This window comes from Aquarana catesbeiana, linkage group LG02 (genome assembly GCF_042186555.1).
Source record: "Aquarana catesbeiana isolate 2022-GZ linkage group LG02, ASM4218655v1, whole genome shotgun sequence".
Classification (NCBI taxonomy): Eukaryota; Metazoa; Chordata; class Amphibia; order Anura; family Ranidae; genus Aquarana; species Aquarana catesbeiana.
The window spans coordinates 787859569-787881846 of record NC_133325.1 but is presented as its reverse complement, the minus strand read 5'-3'; the positions used below and the strand labels follow the sequence as shown (position 1 = coordinate 787881846).

Sequence of the window (22278 nt, the reverse complement as noted above, 5' to 3'; positions counted from 1 at the left end):
GGTTTAGTTTTTTCTGCAGTACATGTACAGCCCTGAGCACCTCTGTGTCCTTCTTTAGGTGGGTTGTCTGGGTAAAGGGGGTGGTAAAACCAGAGACTTGTCTGACACCCTCAAATTTATATCCAGGGTCCAACAGGCTGCTTGTACCATTAGACTGTTACACTGGGTGTGTGTGTGTGTGTGTGTGGGGGGTGACAAATATAAAAAATAATGATCTCAGTACAGACTTTATTGTAGCAATTACAAGATTTGTGCTGCGTCATGTCCACAGTCCAGTGTCAGTTTCTCTCCCTGAGAATGTCACTCCCCCCCCCCCCCCCCCCCCCCCCGTGGAATGGTACAGTCCTCAGGTATATAAGTCCAAGTACTGGCTGATCTACTCAGTCTGCTGAGAACTTTGCAAAAAATGAGTAATGTTGGTAAAAGTCAGTTACCTGGGGAGTGGAGTAAACCCAGGGCTCCTCTCCCAAAAGAACAAGATATCCTTGACAAGGTAAGTGGTTGGGGATCCAATCCTAAGGGCTCATTACCATCAGCTTCTGTCTTCAGCTTGTTCAGTTGAACGTTAACTGAATGTTAGAAGCTGATTGGTTGCCCCGCACAGTTGCTCCAGTTTTCATAATCCCCCCTCTATGTATTTTGCATAATGTTTCATTTTGTATGTAACTTCTATACCTCTGTGTTTGCTGTTCCATATTTCTGAAACTGTATTAGACAAATGTGTAGATTGGCCAGTAGAGGGACTTCTCTATACATACTGCAATCACTCTGCCTTCCTGATGTTAAAATATCAATTGCAAAGGCAATGCATTGTTTTTATTGGAACAGACTGGCCCCTAGACCCACACAGCTTAACAATCTCGATTGTACAATCTCATTTGAGAGTATGAAATGTGAGAGCTCAACTGAACCCCATCCATTCTAATTACATTCAGTCTTTATCTAAACAATTTTCAGTTCTAGCCGCCCTGAGCAGCACTGAAGAACAATGGATGCTACCACAAAGCAGTGATGTAAAAGGGCCCTTAAAGTGGTAGTAGACCCAAAATTAAAAATTTATTTTATTGCAGCTCACAATCATTAGATGTGGTGGCTGCATTAATTGGTTTGTTTTGGGGATGTAGCAACTGCACGAATACTGTTGTTGCTCCCAATTTGAAATCCATGTAGGTCTGGGTGCATGTCCCTGAGCTCACACTGTCTGTTTTCAGGGCCACACAGATGTCAGACTGGGAGCAGCGCCTATGCCATGCAGCCGTTGCATTCCAATTGACATAAATGGGGCTGCCTGCATGGGGATGCATGGAACATCTGTGTATCCCAGTGCAGGGAAACATGGCCTCCAGGGGCTTACACTTTTACATAGCTTCCAACTGTCCCTGATTTGGTACAAAGTCCCTCTGTCCCTCCTTCCTCCTCATTTGTCCCTTTTGGTATGATCTATATAGTTGTACAGGGCTTTTTTTCCACAGGAATGCGGAGGAACGCAGTTCCGGCACCTTCAGCACTGAATGTATGCAATGGAAAGGGGTGCTGGGATATGGTGGAGGGGCTATTGGTGATGGATGCTGGGGGATCTATTGTCACTGGTGGGAATCTATTTTTGCATGGGGTTTATTGTTGCTAGGGGGTCTTATGCTGTTGGGTGCTTAGTTGTTGCTGTAAGCAATCTACTATTGAGGGAGGGGTCTATTGTTGCTGGCTGCTGGGGGTCTCTTGATGTTGGTTGCTGGTAGATCTGTTGCTGCTGCAACATGGTATGGTTTGGGGGTCTTTTACAAACTCTGAAAGCTGTACGTGAGCAAATTGTTCTCATTTACAGTTTTACGTACCTTCCCTTTTCACCATTTCACAAAAAGGTGCAATGTAAAATTTACAAATGTGTTATTTATTAACTCAATACAGTTTTCCTCTTATGCATTTGACAGGAATTTTGATGTTGCAATGTATGTGTCCTCTAATGATTCTACTGTATTACCCAAAATATTGTTTTGAGAAACGTTTACGCAAACATCACAAAGCCTAAAAAATGTAGTAGCACCTTCCGTTTATTCTACTGGTCATTTTGGGGGGTCATTTACAAACTCTGAAAGCTGTACGTGAAAGATGAAAACCTCTGGATTTTTAGAGTAAATTGTTTTTATTTGCAGTTTTGCATACCTTCAGTGTTCACCATTTCACAAAAAGGCCCAATGTAAAATTTACAAATATTTTTACCTCAATACAGTTTAATTTATTAGGAATTTAACAAGAATTTTGTCAATTTTGCTGGGTATGTATCCACGCATAAAGATTTTAACGTATTTTTAATGAAATTAGTGATTTGATGAACGTTTTGCAACTATTGCAGGGCCTAAAAAATTCAGTAGCACATTTTTTTTTATTCCATAGGTCATGCCTTTCAGAAAATATATGGTTTGATGGGTCTTTTACAAACTTTGAAAGCTGTATGAAAAAAACTCAATTTTTTGAGTAAATTGTTTTTATTTACAGTATTGTGTACCTTCACTTTACACAATTGCACAAAAAGGCACAAAAAATTTACAAATATTTGTTATTAACTCCACACAGTTTTAGCTTTTTTATTAGGAATTTAACAGGAATTTTGTACATTTTGCCATTTACAGTTGTGCTCATAAGTTTACATAGCCTGGCAGAATTTATGATTTCTTGGCCATTTTTCAGAGAATATGAATGATAACACAAACTTTTCTTTCACTGATGGTTAGTGTTTGGCTGGGGCCATTTATTATCAATCAATCAATTGTGTTTACTATCTTTAAATCATAATGGCAACAGAAACTACCCAAATGACCCTGATCAAAAGTTTACATACCCCAGTTCTTAATACCGTGTATTGCCCCCTTTAACATCAATGACAGCTTGAAGTGTTTTGTGGTATTTGTGGATGAGGTTTGTTATCTTCTCAGATGGCAAAGCTGCCCATTCCTCTTGGCAAAAAGCCTCCAGTTCCTGTAAATTCTTGGGCTGACTTGCATGAACTGCACGTTTGAGATCTCCCCAGAGTGGCTCAATGATATTGAGGTCAGAAAACTGAGATGGCCACTCCAGAACCTTCACTTTCTTCTGCTGTAGCCAATGACAGGTTGACTTGGCCTTGTGTTTTGGATCATTGTCATTTTGGAATGTCCAAGTACGTCCCATGTGCAGCTTTCTGGCTGATGAATGCAAATGTTCCTGCAGTATTTTTTGATACCATACTGCATTCATCTTGCCATCAACTTTTAACCAAATTTCCTGTGCATAGCTCACACATCCCCAAAACATCAGCGATCCACCTCCGTGTTTCACAGTAGGATAGGTGGACCTTTCATCATAGGCCTTGTTGACTCCTCTCCAAATGTAGTGCTTATGGTTGTGGCCAAAAAGCAAAATTTTGGTCTCATCACTCCAAATGACTTTGTGCCAGGTTTGAGGCTTGTCTCTTTGCTGTTTGGCATATTGTAAGCAGGATACTTTGTGGCATTTGTGTAGTAATGGCTTTCCTCTGGTGACTTGACCATGCAGCCCCATCTTTCTTCAAGTGCCTCCTTATTGTACATCTTGAAACAGCCACACCACAAGTTTTCAGAGTCCTGTATTGCACCTGAAGTTATTTGTGGGTTTTTCTTTGCATCCTGAACAATTTTCCTGGCAGTTGTGGCTGAAATTGTAGTTGGTCTACCTGACCGTGGTTTGGTTTCAACAGAACCCCTCATTTTCCACTTCTTGTTTAGAGTTTGAACACTGCTGATTGGCATTCTCAATTGCTTGGATATCTTATTATATCCCTTTCCTGTTTTATACAGTTCAACTACCTTCACTTGCAGATCCTTTGACAATTCTTTTGCTTTTTCCATAACTCAGAATCCAGAAACATCAGTGCAGCACTGGATGAATGATGCAAGGGTCTGTCAGGAGTCTAAACTCATTGACCTTTTATACACACACTAATTACAAGCAAACAGATCACAGGTGAGGATGGTTACCTTTAATAGCCATTCCAACCTCTTTGTGTCAACTTGTGTGCATGTTGTCAGGCCAAAATTACCAGGGTATGTAAACTTTTGATCAGGGTCATTTGGGTAGTTTCTGTTGTGATTATGATTTAAAAAGTGTGGGGGGCGTGGTCTAACTCCGGACCAGAATGGATGCCTAATCCGCTCTCTCCAGCACACAGGAGCAGCTAAAAGCGAGCACAGGGAGGAATACACCAGTCCCAAGCACTGGGAAAGGGAGACCGGAGCTCCTCATCAGCCCGTGAACCCCCTGATATTAGCCTGCATTCTCAAAACAACATCCCCGCAATGTTCCGGACATCGCAGAGAGAAGGCCTCAAAGCCGCAGCCTCGCCTAAACCACCCGGCCCGCTCGGCGACTTCGGCCTCACGATGGACGGCGCGATCGGCGCTCAAAGCTCCACATCACAGCCTGCATCTCCTCTTCCCCACAACCCTCCAGCCTCACAATCACTCTGCCTGTCAGATCTACAAGCAGTGGCCCTGGACATCAAAGCTACGCTGTCTGCAGCCATCACAGATCTAAAGACAGACATACAGAACATTGCAGCAAGGATGGGATCGGTGGAGCAGGCCACAGCACGGCACGCAGGGGCCATAAAGCAGGTACAAAAATCTTCTGATATACACTTGAACCCTATAATTGAAATTCATTGCCACTTAGAAGTCCTCGATAATAGAGGAAGAAGGCATAATATAAGAATCAGAGGGGTCCCAGAATCAGCAGACCAAAACCCTGTAGAACACACTGTTACAACCATATTTAACGATTTGCTTGACAGACCTCCAGACTCTCCCATTGACTTTGAAAGGATTCACAGAGCCCTCAGAGCGAGAGGAAGGGATACTGACCCTCCCAGGGACATATTATGTTGCTTGGTAAACTTCCCTCTGAAAGAAGCCATTTTATTTTAAAAAAGGCGAGAGAGAAAAATAGAGTGGTGTTTAATGGAAATGAGATAAAACTATACCAAGACTTGTCAAACATCACATTACAGCAACGCAGGGCTCTGCGTCCGATTCTCGACCATCTGCGTACCAGAGGTATTCCTTACAGGTGGAAGTTTCCTTTTTGTCTCTCAGCCACCTGGAGAGGTCACACAGCACTGCTACGCACACCAGAGGACTTGCAATCTTTCTGCGAAACACTAAACATCCCCCCAACTGAAGTTCCAGATTGGTATAACTCATTCATGCTGAATGACACGTGGATCGAAGTAACAAACAACTACACTCCTGGAGCTGAGAGAAACAGAGATAGACGCCGCAGATCACCTTCATCTCATCAAAACAGAAGAGGCGCAAACCAAGGAAGTCCAGGACTCTCCCCTCCTAGACGCAGAGATCGCATGGATAGACAAGACCAAATGGACACTTGAAACTCAAACATCCACGACTAACACAGTTGTCACTCTACGTACGCCTATCTTCAATCAACTGTCAGTCATCTATACGTCATTTTTTCTTTCAGTTGAAACATCTTCAAACCATTCAACAAGAAAATATTCAACCACATAGATAAAAGTTTTAGCTTAAAAGCTAACTGTCTACCTATTTTTACCCCTCCCTCATGTTTGCATTTTTTTTTCCTTTTTTTTTTTTCTTTTTCTCTTTTCATTTTCTCCTTTTTTATTGTTACGGTGTTACACAAGAACAGAAACAAATCAATACACCCAAGTTCAATAGCATATATGCAGATTTCCTGGACAGAACTATCAACATAAGGGTATGCTAGATATGTCTGAACTAAAAAATGTCTGATTGTAAGTATGGTTTTTAAAGCTCATGTATCTTGACACCCAGAGGTATATTAAGATATGGCTATATCCTTTACCTCTTTAAATATTGATCATTAGCCATACCTGAATATTCAGGATCTACAGTATCTTCAGTGCATATATATATTTGAGACAAGTTTCTCCAAAATGTATGTTATACATAAAGAACATCCAAAAATTCCCATAGGAGAGAATAGGGGGAGGGAGGAGAGGAAGGGGGAAAGTAAGGGGAATAGGAGAGATGGGGGAAATAAGAAAAGAGAAATATATAATTTTACTGAACATACCACAAGTAGTAACATACTTGTACTTTAATATAAAAAAATGAGCAAAAGTTATTGTGGTTATGAATATCTTAGATTCATCTAGGTTAAAAATGTTTCAATAATGCTTTGATTTACTTAAAAAGGGCTGAATAACATCCATTACATGTTACGGTTAATATAGAGGATGTTTATATTTAACATAAGAAATAGGCATGATGGTGGATCACTTTGGACTTACCTTAATTTAACTTACATAAGTTAACTATCCCTCACAGAAGTGCTACACTTTTTCCAAAATTAACTGAATAGGAGGTATGTAAAACTGCTAAATAATTCTCCTAACAACAGTCGAATTCTTGACAATACATGTTTATTTAAAAAAAACAAAAAAAAAACATTTAATATGAGACATTTCGACCACCATAATGCCTTATACTTACATTACCTATCTTTGAAGGAACTTTTTTGAAGCAAGAGTTTTTTGCAAGTTTGTTTGTTACTTTTATGTTTAATAGACTACGTAAACAATATGGTACTATTTAATTTGCACTAAAATTTTCCATAGGATTTGCAGAAAAATCCCCTAAATTACAATAAGCTCTAATTTGCTATGATAAGGGCTTCCCCTAGTGGCTATTAAGTATAATTATCTGGGTTATTATATTTTGCTTGCACCTATTAATCACAACACAATCTAGTGTTCAGGATGTGTCTTTATATGACAGGGTTCAATATAATCACACTTCTGTATACAGATATTCAAATGCTCCAAATTTACATCCCACACATAAATTGCAATTAATATTTCATTATCTCCCACACTCAATATGTTTCACATCTACCCTGTAATATCTGATCATTACAATTAGATAGCTGCTCCAGAGTGCTAAGAGTCTTAGTAAACAAAAGAAGAAAAAAGAGAAAAGGTCAGAAATACTTGAATTGAAATCCATCTGATCCTACTTAGACCTTGCTCCCACACAAGGAGTGGAATTTTTTTTTTTTCACTCTTTGAACTTACCGGACCTCTCTATTAGGGTAGACTAGCTGGTCTAAACCTACCCCTGGAACACTTCTCCATCCTCTCCTAGAGGAAGGAAAACCTCTCCCCCCCCCCCCCCTCTCCTTTTTTTTTTTTTTTTTTTTTTTTTTTTACCCCCCTTGAAACCTAGGGCAAATTTATCAGACCTAGAACAAGACGTACAGATAAGTTAAACCTCTCTATACTCCTGAGTCCAAATACCCTCTTTTTTGGATACAGGAATATATCCATAATGTCTATTCATAAACAGCAGACCATCTCAACATCAATTAAGCTAATTTCAGTAAATGCTAAAGGACTTAACATCCCTGAAAAAAGAACCAAATTCCTCAATGAATTTCATGAACTCAAAGCAAATATCATTTGCATACAAGAAACTCACTTTAAAGCTAATAAAGTTCCCAAATTGCAAGATAAAAGATTTCCAACGGCATTTCACGCCACCAATCCTGAAGGAAAAACCAAAGGAGTCTCGATTTTGATCGCCAAACAGACTCCTCTTCAGATTCACGACACAATGCTTGACCCAGGGGGAAGATACATATTCATAAAAGGGAAGTTAGGACCTCATCCCATCACAATAGCTAACATATACACCCCTAATTCAAAGCAGGTAACCTTCTTTCGTAAAATAAAAGACCTATTAACAAACTTGGCAGCAGGCATAATTATCTTAGGGGGAGACTTCAGCACTCCATTAAATCCACTCATAGATACCTTGAATGGTACATCGAGCCTTCCTTATAAAGCGTTGAAACAAATCAAACTACAGCTACAGGAGCTAATGTTACATGACACCTGGAGAACCTTAAACCCTCAAACTAAAGACTTTACCTATTTCTCTATAGTTCATCAAAAATACTCTAGAATTGATTACTTTTTTTATCTCGCAACCAGACCTAGACTTAGTGACAGACTCAACAATCGAAACCATGACTTTATCCGATCATCATCCGATTACCATAACATTAACTTTACCAGAAAAATCTACAATAACTAAATCGTGGAGACTTAACACCTCTGTCTTGAAAGATCCTATAGATGTAATTCATTTCAATGACAAACTAAACTAATACTTTTCACTAAATGAAAATGACGAGACATCTTTGATTACACAGTGGGAAGCACACAAATGTGTCATGAGAGGTGAATTTATACATAAACTAGCCAAACTAAAGAAGGAAAAACAATCCAAAATTAGATCATTATTAGATCAAATTCATAAACTAGAAATAACCCATAAAAGAACTGTGGCACTCTCTACATTTGAAGACTTAACTAAAGCAAGAACTCAGAAGAGTTGAACATGAAAACTAAAAGACAATATATCTTCGGAAACAAGATATATTATGAGCAAGGCAACAAAAGTGGAAGATTGCTCGCAAAAGCAGTCCAAAACAAAAAAGTTGCTTCAACAATTCACCAAATAAGAGACAAACAAGGCACACCACACTCTTCGAATGAGGAGATTGCTAAACAGTTCGAACTTTACTACCAATCCCTATATAACATTCCATCTAATCCCAAATGCCCACAAAATTCAGGCAAAACAACAAAGCTTATTCAAGAGTTCCTAGAGAAATATTGCCCACCCCAAATATCAAAAAACACGGCACAAGACCTAGAGACACCTATAACTGGCCTGGAATTTGATAAAGCCTTAAAAGATATGAAAATAGGCAAGGCACCAGGTCCAGATGGACTACCCCTTCAATATTATAAAACGTTTACCAACATACTAAAACCAAGATTCTTGAAAACCTTTCAATCACTATATTCTGAACAACATCCCCCCAAGCAACTACTGGAAGCACATATAACGGTTATACCAAAAAAAGGCAAAGATACGACTCAGGTTACTAACTATAGACCAATTTCCCTAATTAACGTCGACATCAAAATATATGCCAAAATACTAGCAAATAGACTCCTACCCCTGCTATCTTCCCTTATTTCCCTAGATCAAGTAGGCTTTATCCCGGGAAGAGAAGGTCGTGACAACACAATTAAAGCAATAAACATAAACCATTGGTTATCAACCCAAAAGAAACAGGGTTTCTTCCTGTCTCTTGATGCAGAAAAGGTGTTTGACAGAGTGGCCTGGGACTTCATTGATGCAACGTTAAAACACATAGGGTTCCTACCCCAAATGAGATCATACATCAAAGTACTATACTCAAATCCAACAGCACGAGTTTGAGTCAATGGCCACCTGTCAAGCGCCTTTAACCTTCGCAATGGCACAAGACAGGGATGCCCCCTCTCACCTCTATTGTTTGTCCTCACATTAGAACCACTATTAAATAAAATTAGATCCAACCCAGACATCAAGGGTATAGAAATTCACAAACACGCGTATAAAGTTGCAGCCTTTGCTGATGACATGCTTCTATTCCTCTCAGAACCCCATATCTCTTTACCCAATGTCATCCAAGATTTAGAACATTTCCAATTACACTCAAACTTAAAAATTAATCACTCAAAATCTAGCTCCTTGAATATCACACTACCCCCAAGCTCAGTAGAATTATGTAAAAAAAACTTCCCCTTTTCGTGGGCCAATCAAAGTATAACATATCTTGGAACTGAAATCCCTACAAATTTAAATGATCTCTTCAAACTCAACTATTTACTCATTCTAAAAGATACACAGGATGATTTAAAAAGATGGAACTCTCTCAATATATCTTGGTTTGGTAGAGCTTCTTTAGTCAAGATGACAATTCTACCTAGGTTCTTGTACGTGATGCAAACAATTCCCATTAGACTGCCATCCTCATTCTTTAATTCCTTCCGCAAAGCATGCTCTACTACTCGACTATGCTGTCTAGTTGGAGGAATCAGAGTGGAGAGTCCAACGCTGGACGGGAACTCACCACAGATTACATCAGAGAACACCTGGAGAAAGGAGGGATACCCCAGGCTTTTGGACAACTAGGATGGTGGAGCAACCGTAGTGGTTCTAACTACAAGCATATTACCCCTGCGGGGGTAAGTGGATCTGGTGAGTGGGGATCCTGGAGGGGGAGCACAAAGTCACAAGCGGATTTCCTGAAAAAACTTACAGTCACCATTTTTGTGTTACGCACTCTGAGTGAAGATTCAGTACATTATACGGACTACTAGTTGTACATATGTGTATCAACACTTTTCTTTTCTTTTCCTAATAATTTTTTATGTATATATTTTTTTTATGTATTCACCAAGGTTTTTTTGCAAACACCTAAACTACTTTATGTGTGTCAATCACTCTGTTTTAAGTATATGGAGCTCTAATAATCTACTATCCACTTTTAAAGATATACACTTTGTATTAACCTTACCAGTGGAATCATGATATTTGAGTGGGGTTTGTTTAAGTGTTCATTCTTTTCATAGTAGACTACCTTGATTAAGTGATTAGTAGTAATAAGCACTGTCTATGCACTTGGAGCACATTTGATCACTACATTCAATAATAGCTTGCACATACATTATTTATTATTGTTTGGTATACCCCACTATTGCAGGTATACACCACTAACTGGCTACTTATACGCAAACTAGGGAGCGCCACCACCCCCTTTTCATTATAACTTCATACTTATAGACCCCTCAGGGGAGCTATATCAGGGGAGGCAGCATACCTAGGTAGGATCCTAAGCACAGTCATTCATTCTTTAATTTTACTAGATTTAAGTCTCTCCAAACCTAATACAGTTTTTCTTTCAGGTAAAAGAAGAGTTTGAGCATCGTAGAAACTCGCCAATCAGCAAATTTCTGGCACTCCTTGTCCGTACTCAGACTGTTGACGGCACAAAATACCTTTTCTTGGTAAGGCTTTGGGTTCTAAGCAATATTGACAGCTTGGGTTGTTCCTATAATGAGAAGCACATTATGTGGTTTAGATACACGGTAAAGGAACCTAAGACATAATTACCATGGAGAGGATCAGCTGTAGGAAGCAGGAATGGGATTATACATTTATATAACTTTGACATATACCGCAGTGCTGTACAGAGACTACTGAACCAGTCACATCAGTCTATGCACCAAAGGAGCTTACATTCTAATATCCCCCACAGTCACATACTATTATTATACATTTATATAGCTCTGACATATATTGCAGTGCTGTACAGAACACTGAGCCAGTCACATCAGTCTCTCCACCAGGTTGTGCTGTTCTGCAAGGTGCTGCTGGCTCACTCTGCTTTGATCTCAGCTGGGAGAAGCATCAAGCCTGGGGCTGTGCCGCAGTCTCCCCCCCCCCCCCCCCCACCACCATACAGTGGGTGAAGACTAAGGCCTACACCATATGCTTAAGCTGCAAAGGATATTGGGCTTGTCCCTATGCAAGGGGAGTCCTTACCAGCATTCCAGGATAGAGTGTTGAATAGACTTCACTGTATTACTAAGGAGGAACAGAAACTTGCTGTCCTGAAAGCAGATGGAGAGTGTCTGTGTAAGTACCAGCCAGAGGGTGGATGCTAGAGCAACGGTGACAGTATGGATGGGGGGTAAGTAAGTGGCTTTACATGGTGGCTCCAGTACTACCCCTGTCTCAGGATCTGTCGTGTCTGAGTCAGTATCTGCCCCACTCCCTCCCCAGCAGCCTGGGTCATCTCAGGAGGAGGTTGAGGAAAATGGCGGATTGCTGCAGGCCATTACAGAAATGGAATCTCCGTTGAGTGGCAGGAAGTTTCGGTTTTTCACCGTCTCCTCAGATGATGATGATGTCGTCCCTCAGCCCATAAGGGAGAAAGTTGGGGAAAAATTTTCATTTGTGAAGTTTGATCAGTGCTGCAGTGTCTGCAAATGGAGGACTTTCAGTTCAGGAAAATGCTGGTGAAGGAGTGCTTGTTGAGAATCTCTGTGTATGGACGCCTTTCCTATCTTTACTGCTACAGACAGAGACTGCATCTGTCAACGAATCCTTGCAATCGGCAAGGAAAGCAGGAGGAGATGGCGGGAATCCAGACAAAGATGTTCCTGCTGGCTGTGAGATCAAGGAGCAGGAGTCCCACATGGAAACCAAGACTGCAGAGCCGGAGTGACACATGGACGCTAAAACAGCTGGTGGTTTTTCTAAGCAGAAGACTTTACCTAATAACAGGACTGCTGGTTATTGTGGTACTTCTGGGACTATGGTGAGTGGGACTGCTGTGCTGGAGGGGAGGAAGGAGGATCAGGTGGTGGTTAAATTGCCAAACCTGATTTCAGAGGTTCCTATGCAGCCAGTTAATGCGTCATCTGTCCCAGTTGGGAACTATGCTAAGGCTGTGTCGGGACAAAGTAATGCTGCTGGTGGAAGGGAACCAGTTGTGGGACTTTCACCAAACACACCTTCTTCCAATAAATGCAGGAATGTGGTACAACTCAGGTAGGTGGAATACCTTCTCTCAAGAGAACTGGAATAGAATCCAGAAAACTTGATATGCCTGCCCGAACAAGGTCCCTCCTGCCCAGGAGGTCAGCATAATATGACCTGGCGGTTTCCAGGATCCCCGACTTGGACTTTGTCAAGGAACCTGTACTGTCAGGTTGGGAAGATTCGGCTGGGGGCCTGGACAAAGGCGTGGAGGAATGTCAGGTCTCCATAGCTGCTGTTTGTCAGTCTCTGGGTGTGCAGCTTTCTTTCTGTCCTTTCACATCCCCTAGATTTTTATATAAGATTGTATTTTTGAAAAAAGGCTGCATGCATGGGTTAAATGTGTAATGGTTTCTTAGCCTGAGTTTGTTTTAGGTGGAGGTTAGAGCTTTGTTTAGGTTGGTATATTTAGTTTTCTTTATGTTTTTGCTATGTTGATGTAAGCTATTTTTGTTTATATATTTTGTATTTTGTATATATGTAAATATGTTTTTATTATGTTTGTAAGATTTTTAATAAACAAAAATTTACACTCTAATGTTCTCACCAGTCTCACACTATTATATATTTATATATCTTACACAGCGCTGTACAGATAACATTGCAGCAGTCACCTCAGTTTCTCACCAATGTCTTTGTGTCAATCATAATTACATTACATAGTTAAGCAGGTTAAAAAAAAAAAAACTAGTTCAACTAATAAAAGGGGGGAAAAAAAATCATACAATCCCATATACACAATCCTATACCTCCAGTGGATCCAGAGGAAGGCAATAAACCCCAGCAAAGCGTGATCCAATGTGCTCCGACAAGGGAAAATTTCTTCCTGATTCCCTGAGAGGCAATCGGATTTTCCCTGGATCAAGTTTGCCTATAAATGTCAGTACCCAGTTATATTATGTACATTTAGGAAAGAATCCAAGCCTTTTTTTTAAAACAATCTGAGCTGGCCAGAACAACCTCTGGAGGGAGTCGGAGTCTATTCCACATTTTCACAGCTCTTACTGTGAAGAAACCTTTCCTTATTTGGAGATCAAATCTCTTTTCCTCTAGATGTAAAGAGTGCCCCTTGTCCTCTGTGATGACCTTCAAGTGAATAACTCAACACCAAGTTCACTATATGGACCACTTATGTATTTATACATGGTGATCATATCCCCCCCTTAATCTCCTCTTCTCAAGAGAATAAATTCAGTTCCTCTAATCTTTCCTCATAGCTGAGCTCCTCCATGCCTCTTATCAGTTTGGTTGCCCTTCTCTGCACTTTCTCCAGTTCCCTGATATCCTTTTTGAGAACCGGAGCCCAAAACTGAACTACATATTCCAGATGAGGTCTTACTAATTTTTATTTATTTCAGTTACTTATATAGCACCATCAATTTACGCAGCGCTTTACATATACATTGTAAGCTCCTTGAGGGTAGGGATTATGTGAATGTACAATCTAAGGTCCCTAACTCACATTCATTCATTCATACATACTAGGGACAAATTAGACAGGATCCAATTAACCTATCAGCATGTCTTTGGAGTGTGGAAGGAAAACCACGCAGGCACAGGGAGAACATGCATACTCCAGGCAGGTAGTGTCGTGGTTGGGATGCAAACCAGCGACCCTTCTTACTGCTAGGCAAAAGTGCTACCCACTACACCACTAATGATTTGCACAGGGGCTTCTCTTGAATTTGCAATCTAAAGTGGCCCCCATAGTATCTCAGAAAAGTTATCCCTGATAGAACGCTTACCAATATTTACCAATATAAGTAGAATATCAGTGAAAATACACAATTAAAAAGGTGGAATTGTTTTCTGAACTTTCTGTATCTTTTCAGGTTGACATTGGAGAGTCCGAAAATATCTGCCTTTTCGTGTTCCTACCTCTGTATCAGGAACCAAATTTGGAGCAGATCCTGAAGGCTACCAAAATAGATGAGGATCCGCTGGATCTCTAAGATGGAAATGAGAATGATACCAGAGAATGAAAGTGGATGTAAACCCGAAAAAAAATTTCTTTTTTTTTTTTTTTTAATGTCATATTGTAGAGTATAAGATTTCCTATCATTTGAGCCCAGTCTTGCCACACAGAGTTAATCCATCTCTGAGCAATCCTCTTTTATTGTTCAGTGAGAAAATTCTTGACAAAATGAGAAAAACGTTGTCAAATACGCCCCCTTGCTGTGAGTGACAGGTGATTACATATCTCGTGCACCAGCCTAAGTAAGACACAGGCAGTGTTTTTTAATTCCCTCCCACTCCTTTCTTCTGCTACTCTGCCAGTAGTGTTCCACATAATCTCAGCCCTGGCTGCAGACATTCCACTGGTCTGATGGGGGGTTTGCTGCTGGACACAGCTATATTACATATATATATATATATTCTGTATAAAGCTGTGTCCAGCAGCACTCCACCCCCCCATAAATGACATGTACATTTCCGTCTTTTCCTCCGCTCTCCATCCTGACAGAGCCCGCTGGAATGGAGGGGAGTCGGCTGCGAAGGATGAGGGGAGTGGAGGAGGAAGACATAGCCGGCGGATAAGGACAGGAGGGGGGCCAGAGAAGAAGGGGAGGGAGTGGTGGTGGAGAGAACAGGTCAGGTGCTGGAGGAGGACACAAGGGACAGTCGGGGGTGATCGGTGCAGCGGAGGGACAGCCGTGAGCAGCGATCTCCCTGCATGGCGTTTGATCAGCTGCTTCTCCTTCTCTGCCTCCTCAGGGGGATCCGTGCTCACAGCTGTCCCCGCCGCACCGATCATCCCTGACTGTCACTGGACAGTGACAGGAGCCATGAGCGCACTCCTCTTCCCCTGTGCGCGCACTTTTCACTCTGGCCAGGTGCGAGTGTAGAGGTGGGCGGGGAGTCTGGTGATGTCATGACTCTGCCCACCGAGCGCCGTACAACGGACCCGCCCACTGAATACGGCGTTTTTGGGGGCTGCAAACAGACAGAGGGGAGACATTTGAAAGGTAAGGATACATGCAGGAGGCATGTATATCCTTATAGATCACCCCTATGGCAGTACTTTAAAAAAGATGGGAGTGGGTTTACATCCACTTGAAGATGAAGAATCCTCATAGGACGAATATTCCCCAATTCACTTTTAAGTTAGTCGTCACAAAATTCCTAATGATATCATATATCATGGAGAATAAAGTATACATCACATCTCTACAATACATGTATTCCATATGTTTATCTCTATAACCTCTTCCTGCTGGTATAATCCACATATGTGTCTGCACAGCAGATGGGTCCTAACGCTGGTTGTATAAATGTGTCGGTCGGCTCCAACATTCTATGTAGAGTGGCTCTCAGCAGTGACTGAGCTGTCACCAACAACTCCCCCTCACTGTTAATGAAAGGGAGCTGGTGGGTGGGGCTTATGATCATGTGACTGCTGCAACAGCCAATCACTGGGTCACATGAGTAGGAACTCCACCTCCCGTCAAATGCCTTAAAGCGCCAGCAACCAGGGCTGGTGCAAGGATTTTTGACACCCTAGGCGAAACCTCATTTTGCCGCCCCCTTGGCTCCGCCCCAACTCCACCCCCTTTGCCCTGCCCATGTATACGGTGGAGGTGGCAGGTGGAGATTTTCTGTAATCCCCCCAAATGTAATCACCTCAGTGTAGTACCCCCAATGTAAGCCCCCTGTGTAATGCCCCCAATGTACATAATACAGATTGGGGCGGGAGTATACAGGTGGGGGTGTGCAGTATACAGGTGGGGGTGTGCAGTATACAGGTGGGGGTGCAGTGTACAGTTGGGGGTGCAGTATACAAGTGGGGGTGGGGGTATGCAGTATACAGGTGGGGGTGGGGGGGGGGTGCAGTATACAGGTGGGGGTGCAGTGTACAGTTGGGGGTGCAGTATACAGGTGGAGGGTGGGGGTATGCAGTATACAGGTGGGGGTGGGGGGGGTGCAGTATACAGTTGGGGGTGCAGTATACAGGTGGGGGTGGGGGTATGCAGTATACAGGTGGGGGGTGGGGGGGTGCAGTATACAGGTGGGGTGTGGGGGTGTGCAGTATACAGTTGGGGGTGCAGTATACAGGTGGGGGGTGGGGGTATGCAGTATACAGGTGGGGGGTGGGGGGGTGCAGTATACAGGTGGGGGTGCAGTATACAGGTGGGGGTGTGCAGTATACAGGTGGGGGTGGGGGTGTGCAGTATACAGGTGGGGGTGCAGTATAAAGGTGGGGGTGTGCAGTATACAGGTGGGGGTGCAGTATACAGGTGGGGTGTGTGTGCAGTATACAGGTGGGGGTGTGCAGTATACAGGTGGAGGTGCACAGTATACAGGTGGGGGTGCAGTATACAGGTGGGTGTGAAATTTACAGGTGGGGGTATGCAGTATACAGGTAGGGGGTGCAGTATACAGGTGGGGGTGGGGGTGTGCAGTATACAGGTGGGGGGTGGGGGTGTGCAGAATACAGGTGGGGGTGCAGTATACATTTGGGGGGTGGGAGTATACAGGTGGGGGTGCAGTATACAGGTGGGGGGTGTGTGCAGTATACAGGTGGGGGTGTGCAGTATACAGGTGGGGGTGCGCAGTATACAGGTGGGGGTGCAGTATACAGGTGGGGGTGTGCAGTATACAGGTGGGGGGTGGGAGTATACAGGTGGGGGTGCAGTATACAGGTGGGTGTGAAATTTACAGGTGGGGGTATGCAGTATACAGGTGGGGGTGCAGTATACAGGTGGGGGATGGGGGTGTGAAGTATACAGGTGGGGGTGTGCAGTATACAGGTGGGGGATGGGGGTGTGCAGTATATGGGTGGGGGATGGGGGTGTGCAGTATATGGGTGGGGGGTGTGCAGTATACAGGTGGGGGTGTGCAGTATACAGGTGGGTGGGGGGTGGTACAATACACTCCCCTGGGCACAGTCAATATGCAGACAGCTGTGTAGGAAGGTCGGTATTCCCCTGGCAGTAGGTCCTCTCACATACACACAAGCCAGTCAAGGTGTGTGCATAGGTGACTCACCGTCAGGCATATGACGAGCAGTGTGATGAGTACGGAGCCCCATGATGGCTCCTCACCTCACTGGACACGGACTTCACTCTCCTCCATTACTGACCCGCCCTCTTCCTCATTCCGGACCATCCAACCCCATCTCCTCAGCGACGTCCTACAGAGCTCATCCTCTCTCCTAACTCGGACGGAACAGGATTCCGCCCCCAAGATCGCCTTCTGAGGAGTTACTGAGCAATCTAAAGGGGAGCCGCGGTGCGAACGAGGAGGAGAGGGAGGGGGGTGCCTCTGACTGAAGGAGCGGCACCAGAAGATGCCAGGGGAAGCAGGGCGCACTATCGTGATTCAGCTGCTCTGCTGCTAATTATATCAACAACACCCCTAGTGGCCGTGGCTGCGCCCTAGGCGGCAGTGCGCCCTAGGCGGCTGCCTAGTCCGCCTAGTGGTAGCACCGGCCCTGCCAGCAACAAGGGGTTAATGCAGTATTAAACTCAAAAACATTAACTGTTTTATGTCTTCTGAGCTCAGTGTTAGCTCTTCTTTTCTCAAACCGAAGCTTTGATTTCCCTTTTTCCTCCCTATCCCCCCCTCCTCTTCTACTTCCCCCCCCCCCCACTCTCTTTGTCCCTCCCTTCCCTATTTGGCATTGTATTATGGACTACTTCCCATTGGTTCATGTTGCCATTGCTCTGGGTCTCTTGGCTTTATAACTTGGATAATCCAATAAAATATGTTTCAAAAAAACAAAGACCCCTCAAAACCAAAAATGTAATATATTGCATCTTACCAATCATTAGCTGTGGTGGTGGCTGCATTAGTTTTCTTTTTTTAGCCCCCCCCCCCTCTGTTTTCACCTGGTGATCTGGCCAGCAACACACCTCCTGTACCACAGGAAGAAGGAGCACAGGAGGCATCTCTTAACAGCAGCATTGTCAATCTAGATGTACTAGCAGCTTTGGATACACAGGCAAAATGAAGCCAAACTCCAGCTAACATTGCTGTTACATGAGCAGTTACAGCAAACAGTTTTTTATTTCTTTTGGAATTTACATGAATAAATAAAATCTTATCATTGTAAGTACCCCTTGTCAGTTGAAGGCTCGGTTCACACTGATGGGACATAGGATTTGTCTTGTGAGACCCCAAGTCAGACGACATGTGAAATTCAATGTTTCCTTATGGGAGCCATCGTAAAGGATATCTAAAGGGTTTTTTGTTACATCTACAAATGCATGTAACGTCGCACTGTGCATCAATGTCCCTCTAAAAGCACAAATCCTAACCCCAAACTATTTGAGCCTCCAACTTATTTATCCTGGTTTCTTCCCCTTACATAACTGAAAAATGTTCTCCTTTTTAAAAAAAATATCTGTTTTCTTTTTTAGAGCAGCGGGGCAAATCTTCCCTCTTTTCTGGCCTAGGGACCCTCACTACTGCCTGAGAAGTCCACATCCAAAAGGTTGCTTAGGGATGCTTGCGCTTGAGATCCCACGTGTGCACAGATATACCCAGGGCCGTTTTTAATATTGACTGGACCCTGGAAAAACATTTTCTTGAACCCCCCTCTTCCATGCAATTTCACTTTCCACATGCTTTGAGACATACAATAAATAGCGGCTAGACCCAAAATCAGTTTACTGAATCAGATCAGGCAGCGTTTGCGATTGGTTGCCAGAGGTTAAAGTTTATCATTACCACTCACTGATTGGCTGCTAGAGGTTACAGCACACATTATGGCTCACTGTTTATTTTCTAGAGGTTACAACACATGACTTCTGCTTCTTGATTGTTTGCTAGAGATTACTGTACATCAATACTGCTCACTGATTGGTTGCTAGAGGTTACTGGACATCTATACCACTCACTAATTGGTTGCTAGAGGTTACTGCACATTATTACTGCTCACTGATTGGTTCTCAGAGGTTACTGCATATCCTTACCGCTCAATAATTGGTTGCAAGAGGTTAGTGCACAGCATTACTGCTCACTGATTGGTTGCTAAAGGTTACATCACATCATCTCCTCACTGCCTGCACACCATAGATTGGGGAGGTGAGGGGACCCATCAATAGACATAAAACTCCTAGGAGTCCAAGGATCAGTGGCAATGCTGGAGGGTTGATGGGATCAGTGGCAATGGTGGGGGGATGGGATTAGATAGGAGGCAGTACACTGCCAAATTCTGAATTACGTAGAGCAAAGCTGGAAATCTTTGGCAAATATAAAGTGGGGGATTCTACTAATGTAATGGGGAATTTACAATGACCACCAATGTGAGGGGTGGATTTACGCTGACCAATGTGAGGGGGAATTTGGACTGACCACCATGTAACGGGGGATTTTACGCCCCCACCAAAAGAAAATAGGGATTTCTACACTGACACCAATGTAATAAGCCCATATACACCATCATTGTAAGGGGGACTTTAAACTGACAACCATTGTCAAGAAAATTTGTACTAACCACCAATGTTGGGGGGGATTTACACTAACCACCAGTGTAAGGGTAAGTCTGCACTTACCACCAATGTAAACGGAAATGTACACTGATCAGCAATGTTATTGAGAATGTACACTGACAACCAATGTAATGGGGGATTTTACATCAGCAGCCAATAAAGGGGAATTTCTACACTTGTCACCAATGTAAAGGGGATTTACACTTTCCACCACTTTAAAGGGGGCTTCTACATGGACCACCAATGTAAGGGAGGATTACAAACTGACCACAAATGCAAGTTTGGATTTTTTTAACTATTACCAATATAAAGAGGAGTTGCTACACTGACCACCAATGTAATGGGGATTTACACTGACCATTAATGTAATAGGACCATTCACAGTAAGCACCAATCTAAAGAGGGATTTACACTGACCACTAATGTAAGGGGGACCTTCACACAGGCCACTAGTGTGAATGAAAGGATTGTACACCAAGCCCCAATGTAATGAGAAGATTTACACTGACCACCAAGGTAACTGAGACATTTAGCCTGCGTTCACATTTGTGTGTGTCTGGAATACATGCAAAATCGCTTTCCTGAAACCACAGAAATATGCTGCTCTTTAGCAGATACACAGAAGTGCCATTGATTGATTCTTAATGACATCCTCATGCATCGGCCGAAATGTGCGTATTTACATGCACCAAAATTCAGGGTGCTGTGGCACTATGTTCTTTTGAAGAAGGGTTTCCACCTCTAATTTTCTTACCTTTCCAGAACAGGCTGATGTTAGGTAGGCTTAATGACTATAGTTATAGGCAAGACTTTCAAGCATGCTCCTTTACCCCCCCTTAGTGGGCAGCATTCAGTATAGGTGATTGTGGATGTGACCACAGGGGGACATGATATACATATGCCGTCGCTATTTACATAGGTTATTTACACGTAAACACAGGATCTGCAGGTAAGTCATCTGTATATGGCAATAGGGCAGAGCTGGGCAGCAGCAACAGAACTTTACACTGAGATATATGGACACAGCACAGGACTAAAACTTCAAGGGATAAGGGAATTTAATTCAATCTAGTTTTTTTTTGAGAAAGGAAAAAATGTTCACTAGACAGTTATGTCATTCAATAACACAAAAATAGAAATAGACATCATTGCAATACTGGTAACATATCGTCTCATGGTTTAGACAATTTGTGAGTTAGATTGATTTAGTTTGGTATATAAGCCTGTATAGCTATATCGTCTAACCTGACTTATTAAGGGTAGGTGAGCACCACTATCCACTCAACGAGTGGTGTCCACCTATTACAAACAAGTTAGGGCTTTTGTTGCTGTTCTAAACGTGTTTTCCCTGAGGGAAAAGCTCTGTGTGTGCCACACTACCGGTCTGATGAGACTAGAGATTATGATTCAGGTGATCGTGTAACACTGCAACATATAAAGGGAAAGGAAAAAAGAAGAGTGGGGATAGAGGGGAAAAGGTAGTAAGGAATATAGATATTAGGAGAAAGACATTCCACTCTGGTTACACAGTTGCGTTGGTGGAGTCCACTGTAGCCCATGGAATAAATTCCACGTAGTAACGAAACATAGACCACGAGGTCCAGGTCTTGGAGAATTGCTCCTCCTTACCTGTTTCCTGGGACAACATTCGTTCCAAGCTATTGATTTTGTCCACTTCAATTATCCAATCCCCCAGGGAAGGCATGCTCGTCGACTTCCAATGTCTGGGCAGAACCGTTCTAGCTGCCACCAGAAAGTGACGCAGAACATCTTTTTTGACTGATTTAAGCGGTCCAGGGAGCATAGATAGCAGAACTACCTCAGGAGAGGGTGTAACTGAGGTCACCATGAGTCTGCAGTACAAGTCGAGGATCTTTTTCCAGAACCTCCGAAACGGGGGGCATTCCCACCAAATGTGGAGTAAGGTTCCCTTGGATGACAAACAACTCCAGCAGGTATCCGGGAGTGCCGGGTTTAACCAGTGCAAAGTTGAGGGGCATCTGTACCAATGGGTCACAATCTTTTCTTGCGCTTTGGAGGCTAAGGATATTTTGTGAGTCAAAATGAAGTACTTTTGCCTATCTACAGGTGAAATGGAGTGACCCAAATCTACCTTCCAGGCCTGTGTGTATGGGGCAGTCTGGAGCAGCATGCTCTCCAAGTCTGTTAAGTCAGTAAGTATATCAGGCAAGAATGGGAAGGTTTGAATAAAAGATATCACCTGTTGCCTCTGCAGCCAATGCATCAAAGTATGGGAAGATGGGCCGGAGGGAACGTCTTGAATCAGAGAAGAATCTGAATGCAGGACTTGGGCAAGTTGTCTGTGGTCCTCCTTACACCAAGGGCCACAACTCACTCCCTGTAGGGCAGGTGGAAAAGCCAGAGTCCCA

The 22278-nt window shown here is 43.0% G+C and overlaps 1 protein-coding gene across 1 annotated transcript; it reads left to right on the top strand.

The window, feature by feature from the left end:
- Window positions 1-360: 360 nt before the first annotated feature.
- Window positions 361-14825, top strand: LOC141129414 (leukocyte cysteine proteinase inhibitor 1-like). Its single transcript, XM_073617437.1, has 3 exons — window positions 361-493; window positions 10817-10918; window positions 14288-14825. Exons 1-3 carry the CDS (start codon window positions 407-409, stop codon window positions 14405-14407), a joined length of 309 nt encoding a protein of 102 aa, XP_073473538.1. The 5' UTR covers window positions 361-406; the 3' UTR covers window positions 14408-14825.
- Window positions 14826-22278: the final 7453 nt, after the last annotated feature.